The 23,223-nt window shown below is 40.9% G+C and overlaps 1 protein-coding gene across 2 annotated transcripts; it reads right to left on the bottom strand.

Annotated features, from left to right (window-relative positions):
• Positions 1–10,719: 10,719 nt before the first annotated feature.
• Positions 10,720–12,776, bottom strand: TCEAL1 (transcription elongation factor A like 1). 2 transcript variants are annotated; one of them, XM_045817566.1, is made up of 2 exons: positions 12,653–12,776; positions 10,720–11,792 (listed from the first exon to the last, which is right to left on the bottom strand). In XM_045817566.1, exons 1-2 carry the CDS (start codon positions 12,736–12,738, stop codon positions 11,297–11,299), a joined length of 582 nt encoding a protein of 193 aa, XP_045673522.1. In that variant the 5' UTR covers positions 12,739–12,776; the 3' UTR covers positions 10,720–11,296. The 2 variants fall into 2 exon arrangements, with proteins under 2 accessions (XP_045673522.1, XP_045673523.1); XM_045817567.1 differs by lacking the exon at positions 12,653–12,776 and adding an exon at positions 12,009–12,112.
• Between the last annotated feature and the right edge of the window lie 10,447 nt (positions 12,777–23,223).

The following is a 23,223-nucleotide window of genomic DNA, read 5'->3' on the forward strand; positions in this document are numbered from 1 at the left end:
TTTTCTCATTTCTTTCCTCCTCTTCCTTTTTTCCTAATTCACTAATTCATTATGAAGGTAACAGTTAGTTGAGCTAATACTTAGCACATCTAAATTAATCATTGCCTAAGCCCTGGAGAGCTACAATAAAAAATTGAAGGTAGTATGGTAGAGTAGGGAAAAAGTAGAATTTTATTCAGACAAATCTGTGTTAGAGCACAGGGCTGGTCTCTTATTTGTATAATCTTATTCCTTGTTTGTAAAAGTAATTGAATTTTGATTAGTGTTTCTGAACTGGGCAGAGAGGAATCTCTGGGTATTTTGCAAGGACCCTAAACCTGATCCCTCTCTGCTGCCTCACCACCAGGGCTCCCACTCTCAAGTACTGTCTCCTTAGAGCCATGGCATCCTGGTTTGGACGGGGCTGTCTCTCTAGGGTCCAGGATTCTCAATGCTGTCTGCTCTGGAGTTGGCCAGGCAAACTGGCCCTTGGACATGTGTTGGAGATACCAGCTTTCTATCTGGACAGGGAGGGGGTAAGGGATCCAAGAACCAGGCTCTGAATGCTGTTGACCCTCTACCATCAGTACCTTCAAAAGCATCTTCACAGCAGTTCACAGCTTCATGGCCCTGGCCCCCAAGTCATGAGCTGGACTTGCAGCACATGGTGGTATTCATACAGGTGGTGACACCCTTTTCTCTTGAGTTGAAGGGCCACATGCTTTTGCAATCTCCCTTTACCTATAGTCTCCTGTGCTTCTGGGCTTGGGCTGATGCAGACATCACAAGCACTGCACCAGGTACATACACAGCTAAAGTCACTGCACAACCACCCCAACAGGCCAGAGCACATCCAAGGCCCTTCTGGAAGTCTGAGCAAGGTGGGTAGGAGAGTGATGGGTGAGGTCTTGTCTGAAATCCATCCCTATTTGGTGTGGGGGGCTTCTTCACTGAACTCTGAGGGAAGGGCCAGCCCCTTCTGCTTCAGCTCCATGTTACCTGATCAGGCCCAGGTCAGATATCTTCTGGCTCAAAGATGATCCCAACCAATGTTCCCAGTTAGAAATCCTTGGGGCTTTATGTCTTCCCCTACAAAACATTCCCCCAAAAGAGAAACAGAGAAGTATGGGAAGGCAAAATGCTCTGAATTCAGGTGGGGACAGTCATCATCTTCCAGGTAAATATGTTAAGGACAGCCAGCCATCAGCCTGGAAGAGTCTGGTGCCTGCTGCAGACAGGAGCAAAGAAACCAAAGTCAGACAATGTGGAGACGAGTGTGCTTTGTTGAACCTTTCCATATCCTGCCTGAGTGCCAGAAAGATGAACTCATCCTGTAAAACTGCCACAATGAGCCCATGGACCTTCATCTCTCTCCTGCCAGAATCCAGTCCTACCTTCCATAACCTTAAAAACTGCTCTGGAGAAAACGAAGTCCTCTCAAATGGCATCACACAGTGAAAAAAAAAAAAAAACAAGCTCAAGGGCATAATGCTGGCTTACCATTTTGTGGGCTGATTACCAAAGAAGAACTTTGAATTTATTTTCAATGCATTTTACTCACACTGGAAGGGAGCAATACAAGGCATTACATAATGTCTGTCATGGAAAATAAATCTTGCTATTTTTTCATCTCTCTTAGCTTTTTATTCTGTGTATGGTCTTGTTTTGCTGCAAGAAATCTAAATTTTAGGTAGTAAAATTGGTGAGGATTTTAGATTCTTACTTGAAAAATATGCTTGCACAATAATTTCACCCTTTTTTTTAAAGATTTTATTTATTTTTTTAGAGAGGGAAGGGAGGGAGGGAGAGAGAGAGAGAGAGAGAGAGAGAGACATCAATGTGCGGTTGCTGGGGGCCATGGCCTGCAACCCAGTCATGTGACCTGACAGGGAATCGAACCTGCGACACTTTGGTTCGCAGCCCGCGCTCAATCCACTGAGCTACGCCAGCCAGGACGTAATTTCACCCTTTTAATTTGATACAGTCATCTTCTATTTATGCCATAGTGTATTCTTAGTAAAATCAGGAATATATTGTATACAGCACTGGCTCTGTGACATATGTACTAATTTACAGAAAAGCAGATTTAGTGGGAATGGGGTAGAGCCCAAGTCTGTGCACTTTTTAAAAAAGATTTCATTTATTTATTTTTAGAGAGAGGGGAAAGGAGGGAGAAAGAGATGGAGAGAAACATCAATGTGTGGTTGCCTCTCATGCGCTCCCTACTGGGGACCTGGCCTGCAACCCAGGCATGTGCCCTAGACTGGGAATCGAACCAGTGACCCTTTGATTCACAAGCCAGCGCTTAACCACTGAGCCGCACCAGCCAGAGCAGGTCTCTGCACTTTTAATAAGAGAAACTTAATATATAAAATATATAACCGATGTTGGGGTCTTCTGGCCCAGATGGAGGTATAGATAAACACAGCTCACATCCTTGCACAACCACATCAAAATTACAACTAAACTGTAGAACAACCACCACTCAGAAATGTCAGAAACCAAGTTGAATGGAAGTCCAACAACTATGGAATTAATAAGATGACATCCATGCAGACTGGTAGGAGATGCAGAGATGCAGAGACACAAAATGAGCTGCTCCCACACCCATGTGTGGTGGGTAAAATTTGGGAGGTATATCTTGGGAACAAGGGGTCCCTGCCCCACACCAGGCCCCCCAGCCCAGGGTTCCAGTGCCGGGAAGATAAGCTCCCATAATTTCTGGCTGTAAAAACCAGGAGGGATTGAATTGGTGAAAGGAACTACTGGAGTCCCAAGCCATACCTGTTAAAGGGCCAGCACAAGGACTTATTCAGATTCACTCCCTCTGATCTCCAGCACCAGAATAGTAGCTTGCGGGCACCAGGGGCATACAGGGAAGAACTGAAGTGTCTGGCATTAGGGCAAGAGCTGGGGGACAGCTTTCTCCCAGACAAAAAGGCAAGCAGACGCCATTGCCCCTTTTCTGAGCCATCCCTCCACAGAACCACAGAGCTGGCAGGCGGGTGCCATATCTGACATTCCAGTAACCCAGCTAACACTGTTTGCCCCCACCATGAGGAATCCTTGAGGCTCTGCTCCACCCAACTTACAGCCCACCCAAGGGGTTAACACTGGTTTTTACATATGAATGTCTGGTCTCAGCTCAGGCTTCACATCTTCCTCAGTCCTCTCAAACAAACAGCAAACAGCTTCAGTGAGCCCTTAGCCCCCATACCACAGGCTAAGTGTCCTCAGGCCCAGCACTAGAAGCAGCTGGCTTAGGAATACAGTTTGGCTTCACCTGGGAACCTCCAAGTGCAGCACAAAAAGCACCCATTTATACATTGCTTTGTAGTTCCTGCTGGGTGGCCCCAGCCAGAACACAGATGGTAGCTGACCTTGGCCTGCATTACCCGGGAAAACCAAGAACTTGCACACCCAGTAGACAGCTACAGACCTCATCAGAACACCACCACCCTACTCCTGCACAGTGGATCCTCCATAGAGGGAGAAGGTTGGTGGTCAGTGGTCACAGTCAGTCCTTGAAGCTGACTGGCCTGGCTAAATCCCTTCAAATGACCTGACAACAGTAATTGAGGCTCGACTACAAGAGGAGGGTGTACTCAGCCAACACAGAGGGCCCACCTTTACTACCCAGCTTAGGCTGTGCCACTGGACCTTATAGGACAGCTACTACATTAGGCAATACTACCAAGACACAGAGTCAAAGCAGCTCTACCCAATACATAGAAGCAAATACAGGGAGGGTACAATAATGAGACAAAGAAACATGGTCCAAATGAAAGAACAGATCAAAACTCTAAGAAAAGAACTAAACAAAATGGAGATGAGCAATTGATCAAATGCACAATTTAAAACATTGGTTATAAGGATGCACAAGGAAGTTAGTAATTACTTCAACAGCATAAAAAAGACCCAGGCAGAAATGAAGGATATACTAATGGAAATTAAGAACAATTTATAGTGAATCAATAGTAGAATGATGAAGCCATGAATCAAAGCAATGATATGGAACACAAGGAAGCAAAAAATGTCCAGCCAAGATGGAGGTGTAGGTAGAAACCGTTTGCTTCCTCACACAACCAAAAGGAGGATAACAACCAATATAAAATCAATAAACAACCAGAAGTGCCAGAAAATCAAACTGCAAGGAGCTCTGACAACCAAGGAATTAAAGAAACAATCAAACAGAACAACTAGACTGGTGTGCCAAGACAAAGAAATATGTCCCAAATGAAAGAACAGAGCAAAGCTACGGAGAGAGAGCTAAGTAATGAAGAGATAGCCAACTTATCTGATGGAGAATTTAAAGCCCTGGTAATCAAAATGCTCACAGAATTGATTGAGCCTGGTCGAAAAATGAAACAAACAAACAAAAACAAATGAAAGATACCCAAAATGAAATAAAGCAAAATACTCAGGGAACCAACAGTGACAGAAAGGAAACCAGGACTCAAAGCAACGATTTGGAACAAAAGGAAGAAATAAACATCCAATTGGAACAGAATGAAGAAACAAGAGTCCCCCCAAAGTTAAGAAAGGCTCATGATTTTCTGGGAAAACCTGAAACGTTCCAATATCCGAATTATAGGGGTGCCAGAAGGAGAAGAACAACAGCAAGAAATTGAAAACTTATTTGAACAAATAATGAAGGAAATCTTCCCCAATCTGGCTAAGGAAATAGACTTCCAGGAAGTCCAGGAAGCGCAGAGTCCCAAAGAAGTTGGACCCAAAGAGGAACACACCAAGGCACATCATCAAGTTACCCAAGATTAAAGATAAATAGAGAATCCTAAAAGCAGCAAGAGGAAAGGAAAGAGTTACCTACAAAGGAGTGGCAATAAAGCTATCAACTGATTCCTCAAAAGAAAACTTTCAGGCAAGAAAGGGCTGGAAAGAAGTATTTGAAGTCATGAAAGGCAAGGACCTAGATCCAAGATACTCTATCCAGCAAAGCTCTTATTTAGGATGGAAGGGCAGATAAAGTGCTTCCCAAATAAGGTCAAGTTAAAGCAGTTCATCATCACCAAGCCATTATTATATGAAATGTTAAAGGGACTTATCTAAGAAAAAGAAGATAAAAAATATGAACAGTAAAATGACAAACTCACAACTATGAACAAATTAAACTAAAAGAAAAGAAAATCAATGAAAACAAAAACTAAGCAAACAACTAGAACAAGAATAGAATCAGAGAAATGGACATTACATGGAGAGATTTCAGTGGGGTTGGGCAAGGAAAAAATGGGAAGGTACAGGGAAGAAGAGTAATTGATAGGCATAAAATAGACAGGGAGAGGTCAAAAATAGTATAGGAAACAGAGAACTCAAAGAACTTACATGTACAACCCATGGACATAAAGTAAGTGGGGGGAATGCTGGAGAGTGGGGGGTGCAGGGTGGAGTGCTGATAAAGGGAGAGAAATTGGTAAAACTGCAATAGCATAATCAATAAAATATACTTTACAAAAGGAATCAAAAAACAAACAATTGGAAAAATGGGAAGAAAAGAGAATCCAATAAAATAAGGACAGTGTAAGCAGCCTCTGGTACAACTTCAAGTATACCAACATCTGCATCATAGGTGTGCCAGAAGGAGAAGAGGAAGAGCAAGAAACTGGTAATCTATTTGAAAAAGAAAATGAAAGAGAATTCCCCTAATTTGGTGAAAAAAAAATAGACATGCAAGTCCAAGAAGCACAGAGAATCCCAAACAAGATGGATGCAAAGAGGCCCCTCCAAGACACATCATCATTAAAATGCCAAAGATTAAGATAAAGACAATCTTAAAAGCAGCAACAGAAAAGTAGTTAGTTACCTACAGGGGAGTTCCCATGATTGTCAGCTGATTTCTCAAAAGAAACTTTGCAGACTTCCAGCCAAGATGGAGGCATAGGTATTTACACTTTGCTTTGTAGTACAACTAAAAGAAGAACCATGACAAATTTGAAAACAAAAATCAGCCAAAACTGCCAGAAAATCAAACCGTATGGAAGTCTGACAACAAAGAAGTTAAAGAAGAAACATTCATCCAGACTGGTAGGAGGAGCAGAGATGGGCAGCTGGGGCAGAGAGGAGCTGTGGCAAGGCTGTGGCTGGAGGACTAGGGTAGGGGAGGTGGTGGCTGGCAGTCCCACGATTGTGTGTGGATAAACTGGAACAACTGGGAAGTGAGACAGACTATACAACCCAGGGTTCCAGTGCAGGGAAATAAAGCCTCAAAGCCTCTGACTGTAAAAACCTGTGGGGGTTGTAGAGGTGGGAGAAACTCCCAGCCTCACAGGAGAGTTGGTTGGAGAGACCCACAGGGGCCTACAATGTACATAAACCAAACCACCTGGGAATCACCACCAGAAAGGCCCAGTTTGCTTGTGAGTAGTGAGAGAAATGACTGAAAGCCAGTTGAGTTCGGAGCAAGTGACAATGTCCCCCGGCCCCTCCCCCACATATGGTGCCACAACTCAGAGAAGTGGGTTGCCCTACCCTGGGGAATACCTAAGGCTTTGCCCCTTCCAATGTAACAGGTGAGCCGAGATAAAGAAATATGGTCTAAATGAAAGAGCAGATCAAAACTCCAGAAAAACAGCCCTGGCTGTTGTAGCTTAGTGGATTGATTGCCAGCCTGCCATCCATGGGATCACTGATTCTATTCCCAGTCAGGGCACATTCCTGGTTTTTGGGCCAGGTTCCCAGTAGGGTGTGCATGAGAGGCAACCACACATTGATGTTTCTCTCCCTCTCTTTCTCTCTCCATTCCCCTCTGTCTAAAAATAAAATAAATAGTCCTGGCTGGTGTGGTTCAGTAGATTGAGCACCAGCCTGTGAACCAAAGGATCAATGGCTCAATTCCCAGTCTAGGGTACATGCCTGGGTTGCAGGCCAGGTCCCCAGTAGGGTGTACATGAGAGGCAACCACACATTGATGTTTCTCTCCTCTCTTTCTCTCTCCCTTCCCCTCTGTCTAAAAATAAAATAAATAGTCCTGGCTGGTGTGGTTCAGTAGATTGAGCACCAGCCTGTGAACCAAAGGATCAATGGCTCAATTCCCAGTCTAGGGTACATGCCTGGGTTGCAGGCCAGGTCTCCAGTAGGGGGCATGTGAGAGGCAACCACACTTTGATGTTTCAATCCATCTCTTTCTCCCTCCCTTCCCTTCTCTGGAAATAAATAAAATATTTTAAAAAATAAATAAAATACATAAAATCTTTAATAAAAAAGATTCTCTAAAACAAACAAAAAAAATCTCCAAAAAACAACTAAGCGATGAAGAGATAGCCAGCCTGTCTGATGCAAAGTTCAAAACACTGGTAATCGGGATGCTCACAGAAATGGTTGAGTATGGCCGAGAAATAGAGGAAAAAGTAAAGGCTATGCAAAGTGAAATAAAGGAAAATGTACTGGGAACCAACAGTGAAGGGTAGGAAACCAGGACTCAAATCAACGGTTTGGAGCAGAACAAAGAAAGAAACATTCAACCAGAACAGAATAAGAAAGAAGAATTTGAGAAAATGAGGAGAGGTTTAGGAATCTCTAGAACAACTTTAAACTTTACAACATCCAAATCATAGGGGTGCCAGAAGGGGAAGAGGAAGAGCAAAACAGTGAAAAGCTATTTGAAAACATAATGGGGAACTTCCCTAGTCTGGCAAAAGAAATAGACTTCCAGGAAGTCGAGGAAGTTCTGAGAGTCCCAAAGAATTTGACCCAAGGAAGCAGACACCAAGGCACATCATAATTACATTAGTCAAGATTAAAGGAGAGGATCTTTAAAGCAACAAGAGAAAAGGAGACAGTTACTTACAAAGGAGTTCCCATTAAGACTATCAGCTGATTTCTCAAAAGAAACCTCACAGGCAAGAAGGGTCTGGAAAGAAGTATTCACAGTCATGAAAAACAAGGACTTACATACAAGATTACTCTGTCCAGCGAAGCTATCATTTAGAATGGAAGGGCTGATAAAGTGCTTCCCAGATAAGGTCAAGTTAAAGGAGTTCATCACCAAGCCCTTATTATGTGAAATGTTAAAGAAACTTATCTAAGAAAAAGAAAAAGATCAAATCTATGAGCAGTAAAATGACAACAATCTCACAACTATCAAAAACTGAACCTAAAAAACAAACAAAAAAATACAAACTTAGCAAACAGACCAGGAACAGAATCACAGAAATGGAGATCACATTGAGGGTTATCAGCAGGGAGGGGGGAGGAGGAGGTGGGGAGAAAGGTACAGGGAATAAGCATAAATGGTAGGTACAAAATAGACAGGAGGAGGGTAAGAATAGTATAGGAAATGGAGAAGCCAAAGAACTTATATGTATGACCCATGGACAGGAACTAAGAGGGGGAATGCTGGTGGGAGAGGGGTTGCTGGGCAGAGGGGAATAAACAGGAGAAAAAATAGGACAACTGTAATAGAATAATCAATAAAATATACTTAAAAATAAAATAAAAATATATATAAAGAAAAAAGAAACTTGGCGGGCTAGAAGGGATTGGCAAGAAATATTCAAAGTCATGAAAAGCTGAGACCTACAGTGAAGATTGTTCTACCCAGGAAAGCTGTCATTTAGAATTGAAGGGCAGATAAAGCTCTTTCCAGAAAAGATAAAACTAAAGGAGTTTGCCCTGGCTGGTGTAGCTCAGTGGATTGAGTGTGGGCCTGTGAACCAAAGGGTCGCTGGTACAATTCCCAGTCAGGGCACATGCCTGGGTTGCAGACCAGGTCCCTGGTATGGGGTATGCAAGAGGCAGCCATACATTGGTGTTTACTTCTCTTTCTCCTTCCCTTCTCCTCTAAAAATAAATAAATAAAATCTTAAAAAAAGGACTTAAAAAAAAAAACTAAAGGAGTTCATCATCACCAAACCATTATATATGAAATGTTAAAGGGCCTTGTTTAAGAAAAAAAATCAAACCTATGAACAATGAAATGGCAATAAACACATACATGTCAACAGTTGAATTTAAAAAACAAACTAAGCAAACAAGAGGAACAGACAGAGAATCATGGATATGGAGAGCGTTTTGATGGTTGCCAGATGGAAGGGCGGTTTGGGAGAATGGATTAAGAGGTGAGGGAATTAGGAAGTACAAATTGGTAGTTAAAGAATAGCCACAGAGATATAAAGGATAGTATAAGAAATGGAGTAGCCAATGAACATATACAAATGGCTCACAGACATAAACAAAGGGGTGGGGATTTTCTGAAGGAATTGGTTGCTGGGTGGAGGGGGGCATAAGGGGAAAAATTGGGACAACCATAAAAGCATAATCAATAAAATACAATTTAAAATAAAAAATATGTAACCAATTTTAATTTAAACATGAGGACTCAATCCCTCCTCCTACTGTGATCCCTTTGAAATTGCAGATCATACCTTCTATAGAAGTTAACATACTCAGTGAAGCTTACATAGTCAAGTAAATAGAATTATAGTTGATGACCAAGTCATAGTTTTAAAAAATTATTAACCACCACCTGTGTTTCTAGAATTAACTTGATTGCCCTGACCAACTTGGCTCAGTTGGTTGAGTGTAGCCCCATAAAATGAAGGGCTCCTGGTTCAATTCCTGGTCAGGGTACATGCATGGGTTGTGGGCCTGGTCCTCAGACTGGGCATGTGCGAGAGGCAACAGATTGGTGTTTCTCTCACACATTGATATTTCTCTCCCTGTCTTTCTCCCTCCCTTCTCCTCTATGTAAAAATAAATAAATAAAGTATTTAAAAATAAATAAATAAAATAGAATTAATGGGATCAATAGAACAACACCATAGGTTTTATAAAGGTAGTTTAACAGAGAAATCATGTCTGATACATATGCATATATATATGTATATGCATATATATACTACTTTAATGACTTACAAAGTGTTTTTGTTGATGTGGGTAGAGTATAAGGGAAAAGTCTTAGCTTGAATGTTACCTTCCTCTTTAGTGCAGACAAGTTGAGCACGTCAGCTGAATTGATAAGGCAAGCCTGACAGAAGAGAACTCACCCTAAGTGAGTGTTAGGCAATGAAAACCAAAATCCTTGGAGATTATTTGGGAAGGAGATTCCATTTCCAAGTATACAGCATTGTGTCTTGCTCACAAATTTGTCTTCTAGCCCAGGTCCCACTGAACTCATGTTTGAGTCCAGAGGAGAAAAGGGAGGCTTTCAGAAAAAAAAAGGAAGGACTATTTTATTAAGAATTATTTCATATATTGAGTTTAAGTAGCCCTGGGATGCTATCCGCCTGGAGGAATATAATTATTATTATACTTATCAATATAAAGGGCATTCACTGAATATTTGTAGGAAATACAATTTAGCTTTGGCCCAGCAGGGACTCTCAGGCAATCAGTGAGGCTTTGCGCCTAGAGTGTCCTCTGATGGGCACTATGGAAGGAGCAGGACCAGGAGAAGGGGTAGCTGTGCCCAGCAGACATGGCAGTATCCAAGGGAAAGGAATAGTAGGATAGGAATAGAATGTGGTTGTCACCTGGAGTCTCAAAGGAATTGTTTCTGATTGCAAGTGAGCATTCCTTTGGTTCTCAGCCACTGAATTTGAAAGGACTCTCTAGGGGTTGGGGTCCTGCATGTTGTAGGTAGGGGTAAAACAGCTCATTGCATCTTTACCTCATTTGGTTCAACAGCAGCCTTGTAAGTCAAGTATTATTCCTATTTAAATGGGAAAAGATTAGTCCTTAAACAAATATATATTTCTGTCTAAGAGATTCTGAAGAAACATGGGATTTACTTTTTTAAAGTTCTGACAAGTATTTATTAAGTGCTACATTGTCTTTATAAGCTGATAGACAGTGTTTAAATTCCTTTACATTTTTCCCATTATATTGGGGGGTGCTTTTTGCAACACAAATAAAATGTGTTCCTCCTGAAAAAAAAAAAAACAAGTTCCAACAAGCAAAAATGAAAAACCAGAAATCATCTATTACTTTACCACACAGATAGCCACTGCTTAAAGCGTTTACAGTACATACCTTCAGGGGTTTTTGCATATTAATATATAAATATACTTTTTTTACAAAATGTTATACTACATATACTTTTCAAAAATTGCTTTTTTCACTTCACAACATATAACGTCCATCTTTCCATGCAAATAAGTGAGACACTGTGATTGAAAGAGGGAGACTTGCATATTGGGAGAGTCGGGGAGGAAGCCCAATTTTACATCACTTACAAGAGAAACACCTTAAGTAAAACCACCCAAAAAGTTAAAATTAAAAAGATGGCAAAAGGGATTGAGAAAACGCAAAGGTCAGGTGGCAATACTGAAATCAGGCAAACCAGCAATGAAGGCCAGACACATCAAATAGGATAAGGACGGTTTCGTCTTGCCTTCCAGTGCATGATCATCAATTTGTTTCGTACTCTTTTCATCTCTTCCATCTCCTCTGCTACTTTTATCATCTCCTCATTGCTCAAATTTTTGCCATGTATGTCCCCTTTAAATTGCGGGCGAGAGCGAGCCAGCCTTTCCTTAAAGCTTCCTTCTTCCAGCTTGTGTTTTCCCACTCCACAAGGAGGCTGCTCCATGGGAGGGTGCGCCTGGAACAGGTCCTGACTTGAAAGGCGCTCCTCAGGGGGGCGCTCCTCTGACAACAGCATCTCGGGAAGGAGCTCGGGAAGGAGTTCCTCGGGTAAGAACTCCTCCTCGGAGGATTGCTCTTCTGAAGACGGCTCCTCTGGACACTGCTCTTCAGGCGAGTGCTGCGCCTGAGGCTGCTCCTCCTCCGACTTGTGCACGTTCTGTGGCTGTTCTTCCTTTGCTGGGCAGGATTTGTCCATGTTGTGAATGGTCTTCCTAAGCACAATTATTCAGAAGAGACAAGAAAAACAGAACTGAGTCAGCATATTTGATGCTTGGACCAAAACCCCGGCCTTGGGTTCTAAAATCTGCCTTCTTCTGATTCGGGGTCCAGATCCTCCCACCTACACTGGCCTAGGCCTTGTCCCCGGGGACCCCGCCCCAATAGCCCCCTCCCTCCCTAAAGCCCACCATTTTCCCAGCAGGCCTTGCCTGAGGCCTCTTCGGCAGGGGCGGAGCAGTGGCACAGCCGACTAGGCTCCCTTCGGTGTCCTTCTGCGCACGCCTTGCCGGTCCCCAGCCCACCCCTTCCCGGACTGGACCTCTCCTGGTTGTTTTCTCCCAGGCGCTCCCTCCTTGAGGTGCCCCGCTGTAACCTGCAGGCCTGCAGACAGACTCCAGACAGGGTAGGGGGCGGCGGCAAGTGGGGAGGGAGGAAGGACTGAATGACACTCAAGCCCTTTTTCTGGCAACCAGCGACACCGCCTCTGCGCCGACTCTGGTTCTCTCTTCAGGCCTCCCCCCCACCCCCCTTATCTTTACCCATTTCAAGCTTTGTCCTTCATGTCCCCCCCACCAGCCCTCACCGCTGTGCTGTGAGGCAGGACGTGGAAGCGAAAAGATTACTTAGAAACTAATGCTAAGTGTCTGTTGCTCCCGCCTGGGGTTGGCCCACTCACCTCCCCACCCCAGCCCCGAAACCACCATTTTCTGTACCGAAGTGTGGTCGCGGGGCTGGCATAGGGAAAGGCCTAAACTGACATGGGGAAAGACCCGGACTCTCTGCCATCCCGATCCCAGGAGTTACGGGGAAGCACCAACACACACACAGATTTCAGAGGACCGAGGGGACTTACTTCCTTCTGCTTTTCCCCTCGACCAAAGGGCAGACGGTGTCTTGACTGGCAAAAAGGACCAGGACGAGAGGGACTTGGGCAGACATAGGCTCCTGGTCACGTGAGTGCCGCGCGTCACCACCGAGCTCAGATCCCCAGTTACCGCTTTGACCCGCAGCCGTGCTGTAGCAATCCTCCAGTATTTCCTGACCCACAACGCAGCAGACATCCTCACTCACCTCTCTGCTTATATTTGCATTTTCCTGATTACCAGAGACAGTTAGCATCCAGTTTTAGGGGTTAGTACCTATTCCTCTCAGCAGCTTCCCCTGATAACACCTCTTTCATCATTGTGCCATCATCAGACACCAAGGCCCATTATTTCCCCTACAGTCCAGTTCCTGCATTGGAATTTGACTATTTCTCCTTAATAATTCAATATCACGTGCTTCCTCTCCCAGTTTAAATCCACATCCATAACTCCATCGTGTGCATGTAAGGCTCTGTAAACATTGTTTGCATCTCTTGTCACTTTCATGGGGGATATGCTTTCACTTTTCCATGACTTAAGAATTATATTTTTTTGTGAGCCACCAGACCTATATGGCAAATAGAAGCTCCAGTTGAAATTAGTAATCATTCAGTTCTAGAACTCTAGAAAGAATTAAGTTTGTAAAGTATGTAACTCCAAAAAGACTGAATACTTTGAATTTCATAAATCAAACTACACCTTTGTCCAAGGACAGATACTCTGGAAACTTACTATCTGAAATAGGAGCATTTTTGGTGGAGATTATAGCATTACTATGTGTATGTGTGTGTGTACTATATAGTATTATATAATAATGCACATACATACTCTATATATACCATATACATATACACTATATGTATATAGTGTGTGTGTGTATATATATATATATATATATATATATATATATATACTATTCAGTCATTTTTCATACTAGAAGCAAGAGATTTTGCTATGACTCAGATTTTTAATCAGTCATCTCTTGGTGTTGCTGCTTGAGAAAGTTTATATCCATTAAATCAGCAAGTACTTGGGCCTTAAGACTGCTTGACACAAAAAGATAGATTCAGCACAGAGGCTATTCATAGTAAACTATGTGGTAATTCTGTTGACCACACATGGAGTAGTGGAATTAAAATCATGCCAACACACTCAGTTGTCACTAGAAGTCTGTATTTTTGGATCTAATGGTGTTTTATGATCTTCACCTTCATTCCTGCATCTCATCTACTCACATCAGCCTGAATGCTACTTTCTCATGCAGATACCTTTCTTCCAGAGAGCAGATTGTACCTCTCCTCTCTGTATTTTACACTTTCAGGGTAGGTGGCAATCAGATCTGTAAGGATCTCGGGATTGCTTTTCTTAAACCTGGGCTGACCATCTATCTAGTAAGTTTCCAAACACATTCATATGTGAAATTTTCCTTGTGTTACTTTTTATACAACATCGAATTTACTTTGTGCCGAGATAGCAGAAAGATATTAACCTTTATATCGTATCCATTACTGTTACTTTTCTTTTTTAAAAAAGATTTTATTTCTTTATTTTCATAGAGAATGGAAGGAAGGAAAAAGAGAGGGAGAGAAACATCGATGTGCCAGAGAAACATCCATCAGTTGCTCTCACGTGCCCCCAACTGGGGGGACCTGGTCTTCAACCCAGGCATGTGCCCTGACTGGGAATTGAACCAGTTATCTTTTGGTTTGTGGGACAATGTCCATCCATCCCACTCACCCACACCAGTCAGAGCCATAACTGTTACTTTTCAAAACCAAGTTTCACTATACCTTCTTTATTTTTTTAATCAAAGCTTGTCTTCATCATTTGCATGGTTTCTTTCTAAAAGGAGCCCAATTTCATGCATTTTTTTTTCATTTCTATCCTTTTTTTCTTACATCTTGTGATGGAGAACTCACTACTTTAAAAGATACCCTATTGAAAGTTCAGACATGGTTTTTTGTTGTCATTGAGCTGAAATCTTCTTCCCAGTAATTTACACACATTGATCCTGGTTTTGCCTTCTGGACTGGAGTGGCACAAAACAAGTATAAAATACAAAAGTGCCTTTTACTCCCAATGGTCTTATACCACCACAGTTAATGTTCTGTTTCTTTTCCCTTCCCGTCTGTGAGACAATATACTTGACCTTTTGGTGACTCAACTTCCTTATCTACAAAGTTGGAGGCATAATAGCACCTACCTCATAGGATTAGTAAGAGGAATAAATGGGTCAATATATGTAAAGGGCCAGGAACAGTACCTAGCATATAGAAAACACTTTTATTTTATTAACATTAATTGAGCACTTATGCTGGGCATTACACTAACTACCTTTAATATGCTATCTCATTTAATCCTTAAACAATTATGTTCTTAACAAAAAACTTCCCCAGTTATTTCACCTTTTTCTGATGTGATGTATTTTTTAAAGTCATTCACCATCCTACATGATCCTGAATTTGTAAATATCTCTGAAAATACTGAATATTCTGACTAGTATAGAATGAAGTGATCTTATCATATCCTTCATTCTAGAATAGCCATTATCCATCTATAGATGCATCTTAGCATCATAGAAGATGTTGTGGATGCCATATTACAGTTGAATCCAGTTTAAGTTGCAGTCAACTGAGTCCCCCCCAGGTCTGTTTCTTACATTCCTGTTAATGCACTTATATAAGTCATTGTAGTTTTAACCCAAGTGCAGAAGCTTCTATTTTTCTGGGTTAAATGTTGTCTTGTTAGATTCTCTCTCTCATTCTTTGAATCCAGGTTTCTGTCATTCAGTACATTAGCTACAAAATACTAATTTAAAACACATCATTAGTACTAAATAGGATGGTAAATCCAGCAAGCTGAGGAAAGATCTGGGTGAGATCTCAGCTAAGAGCTCTGAATTCAAATAAAAAAAATATTTTCCCTGTTGAGTGTGGCAGCCAGGATTGTGTTCCCTGCCAGGCCAGTTCCCTTCCTTTCCTCTCTCAGGATAGAATTACTTTCTAGTGTTGCTGATAGAATACAGTTGTCCCTGAAGGCTCCCGAACCAGTATAAATTAATCCTTAATGAAAGCCTGGTAAACATGTGGGTGGGGGGACAGACAAAGGAAGTAGGAGGAATTGGAACCAGGAATGGAGGAAGACAGTGTCTTGGTATTGGCTCTCAGTCTCTGCCTTACAGTAGCTGATTTGGGGTTCCCTTGAGAGGAAGGGCTCTCAAAAAGGAATAGGTGAAGGTAGTTCTGCCATGGTAACAACCATTTGTTACAAAGGAATGATCAGCTACTTGTTTGTGTGTAATTGGGGTGGGAGCTGTAAGACAATCCTTCTGATGGATTTGATTTGATACTGCTGATGTAAGGTCCTGTGATGATGTGTTGCTGGGCTCACTCTTGCCAGTGAGGATTGAAGTCTAAGGAACTCCACTTTACAGGTAAGATAACCAAGGTTCTGGAAGGTTACAAATTGTTCCCATGGAAATACAGATGATAGTAAGCAGCTGAGGTGGGACTTAAACCCCAGAAGTGCGATGTGAGATAGAACCTTTAGCCACTTTGTAAAACTGGGCAGTGGGCTTTAGACACCTTTATGTGTAGTCACGGTGGGCAGCAGAGGCCTTTTCATGTAGCAGGAGCAGAAGGCAGGCAGGGCAGCCAGGATGCAGGGGCAAGACTGTCAGCTTGGATAGCTGCTGCCATGACAACAGTCTCCAGGAGTGTGGCCTTTCTCTGAGGAATCTCAGGAAATTCAGGGTGAGCTTCTGGTTCCCAGATCCCTGTACCCTGGTGAGGCTGCACTTCTACAGCAAGACCATAGCACTTCCCTCCCTCTGAGCCCCTCTACAGCACAGACTCCAGGGAAGTATGGTTGTTTCACTTTGCAGGGCCATTTGGCCTGGAGTTGAGTTCTGCCCTCTCCAGCCCAGAAGTTCCTTGTGCTGTTGCCTCCTCTGCATTCTTTCCTGATGTCACCCATGGCAGTACTTTGGTCTCAAGACTTGCTGCTGTGGGCTGCAGCAGGCCTTGTCCAGCCTGTGGCTCTCAGGCTCTCCTCCCCCACCACCACTCAAAGGGAAATAAATAGTCAAGTAGGAAATGCAATGACTAGAGCCTTCTCTTTTTTGCTTCTGGCCTCATCCTACTTGTGCCTACACACATAACATCTTGTACATGCCCAGAAACAAGGAAGGATCTTTGTGGAAAGGTGGGGTAGCAATTCAGTTTGCTGGGAAACACTCTGGGACAGGGAAAGCATGGTCAATTTGGGCCAAAGGGAGGCAGCACCAGGCTCTGGACAGGGCAGGACTTGGGCTGTTGCTGGAGGGTTTTGGAGGCCTGGAAGCCTTCTACCCCTCTCTGTGCTTTTGTGTACTCCTTCTTCTCCCTAAAAGGTAGAGGAAGGGACTGTGGTAGAACAATGAATGAGATCTGTTTCAGCTCTAGGATGCTATGACTCCATCCTGCCTACCATGATGAGGAGCTTCTCTTGGGAACACCATTTGGCCTGACTGGAGATCTTGCATTCTTGGGGTGCTGCTGCCTTTCCCAGGACCCAGAAGCACTCAGAACAGAACTAAACATATGGTGGCCTTCTCTGCTGAACTTTGAAACACAGCCTTACTCTTGGCTTTTCAGAGACTCTCAAAAGGTCTCAGACTCCAGTTGGAGGTCTGGGTGACAGGTTGGGACAGAGGCAAGGCAGGTGACATAATTTGCATGGCCTAGGGTAAAATGATAATGCAAGTACCCTTATTCAAAAACCAAAAATAAACAATCAAATAAATGAACTCTACTGCAGAATACTTTCTTTTTAAAAACCAGAAAAAAGTACCATTAAAGTACTAAAATACCATATTTTGCCATAGCGCACACTTTTTTGCCCACATTTTTGAGGGAAAAATAAGGATGCATACTATACATGGGTAGTACTAATTCCCTATCATTATAAATGTTTTTAATTCTTTTTTATTTTTTATTTTATTATTTTTAGAGAGAGGGGAAGGGAGCGTGAAAGAGGGAGAGAAAGAGAGAAACATCAATGTGGTTGCTTCTCGTGCACCCCCTACTGGGGATCTGGCTTGCAACTGAGGCATGTGCCCTGACTGGGAATTGAACCAGCGACCCTTTGGTTTGCAGGCCGGCACTCAATCCACTGAGCCACACCAGCTAGGGTAATGTTTTTAATTATTTTATTTATGCTTATTTGTTAAAAGTGTAACCATAGAAAGCAGTAATGATATCTATATGCAAAATAATACCCTGGAATACAATATTTGGTTTTGTTGTACCAAATTTCTTATACCTGGTATCTGTTCTTGTGTTTTATAATTATTTATTACATAAAGTTTCTTGTAGCATAATATGTTCAAAAATAAATGCTAAAATTCCTTTACAATACAAAAAAAGGTATCTGAATATAAGTAAATAAATAATTGAATTAAAATATTAAAGTGAAAGATTTGCTTTTGTGTAAGTTTGGGCCAAAAATGTGGGTGCACATTATATACAGTGAAATACATTATAGCCCTGGCCTGGTTCTCTCACCTTACATGGATGTTTCTGTCTCACATTGATGTTTCTCTTCCTCCCTCAGTGAATGAATCCTTGGATGAGAATATAAAAATGTTTTTTAAAAAGGCACTAAAATACAGGTATAAACTTTTTCTTACTCCTTACTCTTTTGACTTTTCATGTTTTTTTAATAGACTTTATTTTTTAGAACAGTTTTAGATTTACAGAGAAAGTGAAAAGATACAGTAAAGAATCTCCATATAATCCATACCCAGTAGCAGCTTTCATTTGTTATAAATAATGAATCCATATGGATACAGTGTCATTAACTAAAGTCTATGTTTTATTCAAATGTCTTTTGTTTTCACATAATGCCTTTTATTTTCTTTTTCTGGATGCCATTCAGAATACCCTGTTACTTTTAGTTGTAAGTCTCCTTAGGCTCCTTTTGGCTGTGACAGTGTCTCAGACTTTCTCTGATTTTGAAGACCTTTACAATTTTGAGTATACTAGTCATGTATTTGTAAAATGCCTATCTATTGGGATTTGACTGGTGGTTTTCTCTTGATTAGACTAGGGTTATGGGTTTGGAGAGGAATATCACAGAGATAAGTGCCATTTCATTGCATCATATCAAGGCAACAGGCTATCAATATGATTTATGGCCATTGATGTTGACATAGTCATGGTGCTTTTTATTTATTATTTGATGTTGTTTTAAGAAAAGGAAAATTAAAATTTTAAGTTATTAACATGAATTAAATAAGTCTTATTGTACAATGCCAATTTTAAATGCAAGCGTAAGAGTATTTGCTTCATGCAAAATCACCAAAATTGCATAATTCATATTTTTGTAGCTCATATATGCATATTTACTTCTTACCAGAACAGTGGAAATGCTGCACAAAAATAAGTCAACTGTTTTATTTCATTTCTTGATATGTGTACATGAACACATAATACAGGACTGAAAGGAAAAGGAACTGTGATTGTTATAGCTTTCCTTTCTTTGTCATCATTTTCAATGTAAGTGATTGGCAGATACAGAGAAGTAACACATGTTAAGAAAGGATGTGATTCGGTTTCGTGGTCATTTGTCTTTTTAAATATAAGACTCTGTGTTGGAAGTAAGTCCTGAATGGAGCTAAAAGGGTGGCCTCTCCTGGCTGTCGGCAGTCCTTTTGATAGAAGTAATATGCTTACCATTCACTTGCTTTGCGTCTTGCTGAACTCCCTATATGTCTAGGGTCCACTGGAATTTTGTGCTTATGGGCCATATGGAATGCAATATATAAATGGGGCAGCAAGAAAGGCAGACACACACATTACATTTTTTTCTCATGTACTTTTGCAAATACCAGGCTGTCTTGATTACTGCAACTTTATAGAAGGCTCAAAGTCAGGTATTGTTAGTCCTCTGATATTGTTCTTTTTAAAGATTGTTTTAACTTCTACAGATCATATGGATGTCCTTAGAAATTTTAGAATCAAGTTGTCAATTTTCACACAAAAAGCCATCTGGGGTCTTACTTGAAATTATATTGAATATACAGATCAATCTGAGGAGAATTGCCACTTTGACAGTATTGAGTCTTCTGATATGTGAACATGGTATACTTTGTCATTTTTTTAGTTCTTCCATAATTGCTCTTAGCAATATATCATAATCTTCATGTATTGCATAAAACATCCCAAATTACTTTAGGCTTTTTGTTGGCATTGCATATGGTATTTAAAATTTTTCACTTCCTAATTATTGCTAGTATATAAGGGATATACTTGATTTTTACATATTGCTTTTTTATCCTGAAACCATGCTAAATTCAATTAATAGTTGTAACAGCTTTTTATAGATTCTTAGGTCATTCTGCATACATGCTCATGATATTCTTGCAAATAAAAAGTTTTACTTTTTTAGAGTTTTTTATTTTATTTTTTTTATTGCTGTTCTATTAGAGTTGTCCAAATTTTCTCCCATTGCTCTCCCTTGCTCTGCCCATGTGCCTGCCCCAGCTTCCACAGTCAATCCCCACACTGTTGTCCATGTCTGTGGGTCATTTATACATGCTCCCTGGCTTGACCCTTCCTCTTATTTCCCCTATTATCTCCTGCCCACCGCCCATCTGGTCACTGTCATTTTGTTCTTTATTTCCATGTCTCTGATTCTATTTTGCTTGCTTGTTTGTTTTGTTGATTAGGTTGCACTTATAAGTGAGATTACATGGTATTTGTCTTTCACCACCTGGCTTATTTCACTTAACATAATACTCTACAGTTCCATTCATGCTGTCATGAAGGTTAGGAATTCCTTTTTTCTTTCTGCTGCATAGTATTCCATTGGGTAAATGTACCGTAGGTTTTTGATCCACTCATTTACTGGTGGGCACTTAGGCTGTTTCCAGCACTTGGCTATTGTAAATAATGCTGCTATGAACATTGGGTTGCATAGGTTCTTTTGAATTGGTGTTTCAGGGTTCTTAGGGTATAATCACAGCAAAAGGCAGTTCTATTTGTAGTTATTTTAGGAAATTTCATACTGTTTTCCACAGTGGCTACACCAGTTTGCATTCCACCCACAGTGCACTAGGGTTCCCTTTTCTCCACAACCTCCTCATTGCTTGTTTGTTGATTTGTTTATGATGGCCATTTTGACCAGTGTGGAGTGGTATTTCATTGTGCTTTTAATTTGCATCTCTCTGATGGCTAGTGATGCTGAGCATCCTTTCATATGTTTCTGGGTCCTCTGTATGTTCTCCTTGGAGAAGTGTCTGTTTAGGTCCTTTGCCCATGTTTTATTTGGATTATTTGTCTTCTGGTGTGGACTTGTGTGAGTTCTTTAGATATTTTGGAATCAAACCATTGTTTGAGGTATTGTTGGCAAATATTTTCCCATAAGGTTGGTTCCCTTTTCATTTTGCTGATGTTTCCTTTAGCCATGCAGAAGGTTTTTTATTTTGATGAAGTTCCATTTGTTTATTCTTTCCTTTATATCCCTTGCTTTAGGGCAGGGGTGTCCAACCCATGGCCTGCAGGCCACATGCAACCCAGGATGGCTATGAAGGTAGCCCAACATAAAATCTTAAATTTACATAAAACATTATGAGATTTGTTTTTTGTGATTACATGCCGCAATGTATTTAATGTATGGCCCGAAGACAAATCTTCGTCTTTCAGTGTGGCCAGAGACACCAAAAGGTTAAAAAGCTCTGTTTTAGGGGACATATTGGTGAAAATATTGCAGCATAGAATATGTAAAATTTCCCTGCCTATGTTCTCCTTTAGGACTTTTATGGTATCACAACTTATATTTAAGTTTTTTATCCATCTTCAGTTTATTTTTGTGTATGATGTAAGTAGGTGGTCGATTTTCATTTTTTTGCATATGGTTGTCTTGATCTCCCAACACCATTTGCTGAAGAGACTATTTGATATCTGAATATTGACTTTGTATCCTGCTACTTTCCTGAACTCACTTATTAGGTTGAGTAGTTCTTCATAGAGGCTATAGGGTTTTCTATGTACACTATGATGTCATCTATGTATAATGATAGTTTTATTTCTTCCTTTCCAATTTGGACTCCTTTTATTTCTTTTTCTTATCTAATTGCTGTGGCTAGAACTTCCAGTACTGTGTTGGAAAAGAGTGATAAAAGTGTACACATTTGTCTTGTATCTTTTTCTTTAACTTTTATTTTAAAATCATTTTTATTATTATTTTGTTCCAGATGTACGACTTTTCCCCCCTTGCCCTCTTTTGCTTATCCCACCCCTCACTCTCACAGTCCATTCCCACACTTTTGTCCATGTCCATAGGTCATTCATACATGAGCTTTGTCTAGTCCCTTCCTTTTCTTTCTGCCATTAACCTCCTCCTCCTCCCCTCTGGTCACTTTTAGTCTGTTCCATTTTCCCATGCCTGTGGTAATATTTTGTTTGGTCATTTATTTTGTTCATTAGATTCCTCTTATAGGTGAGTACATATGTTATTTGTCTTTTACTGACTGGCTTATTTCACTGAACATAATAGTCTCCAGTTCCAACCATGCTGTTGCAAAAGGTAAGAGTCCTTCTTCCTTTCTGCTGTGTAGTATTCCATTGTGTAAATGTACCATAGTTATTGATCCATTCATTTAGTGATGGGCACTTAGCCTGTTTCCAGCACTTGGCTATTGTAAATAGTGCTACTGTGAACATAGTGATGCATAAGTTCTTTTGAATTGGTGATCCAGGATTTTTAGGGTATATTCCAAGCAGCAGAATTGCCAGATCAAAAGGTAGTTCCATTTTTAGTTTTTTGAGGAAATTCCATACTGTTTTCAATAGGGACTGCTCTAGTCTGCATTCCCATCAAGAGTGCTCTATAGCTCCCTTTTCTCAAAATACACGTCAGCATCTGGTGTTTGCTGATTTTTCATCTTCTGACAACTGAGAGGTAACATTTCCTTGTGATTTGAATTTTCATCTCTCTGATGGCTAAATGTTGAGTATCATTTCATATGTCTATGAGCCATCTGTATGTCTTCCTTGGAGAAGTGTCTATTCAGATCCTTTTCCAATTATTGAATTGGATTGTTTGTCTTTCTGGTGTTGAGTTATATGAGTTCTTTATATATTTTGGAGATCAAACCCTTGTCCAGTGTATCATTGGAAAATATGTTCTCCCATACAGTCCATTCCATTTTCACATGGCTGATGTTTTCTTTAGCCATTCAGAAACTTTTTCATTTGATGTAGTCCCGTTTGCCTATTTTTTCCTTTATTTCCCTTGCCCAGGGGATATATCAGCAAACATATTGCTACATGGGATATCTGAAAATTTCCTACTTAAGTTTTCCTCTAGGATTTTTTTTTTGTGTCATGACTTATATTTAAGTCTTTTGTCCATTTTGAGTTTTTCTGCTGTGTGATGTAAGTTGGTGGTCTAGTTTCAATTTTTTGCATGTACTAGCCAGTTCTCCCAACATCATTTATTGAAGACATTATCTTACTCCTTGTATGCTCATGCCCTCTTTGTCAAATTTTGGGTTTATCTCAGGGTTCTCTGTTCTCTT

This window comes from Phyllostomus hastatus, unplaced genomic scaffold (assembly GCF_019186645.2).
Source record: "Phyllostomus hastatus isolate PE091 unplaced genomic scaffold, TTU_PhHast_1.1 phas_scaffold_28, whole genome shotgun sequence".
Taxonomy (NCBI): Eukaryota; Metazoa; Chordata; class Mammalia; order Chiroptera; family Phyllostomidae; genus Phyllostomus; species Phyllostomus hastatus.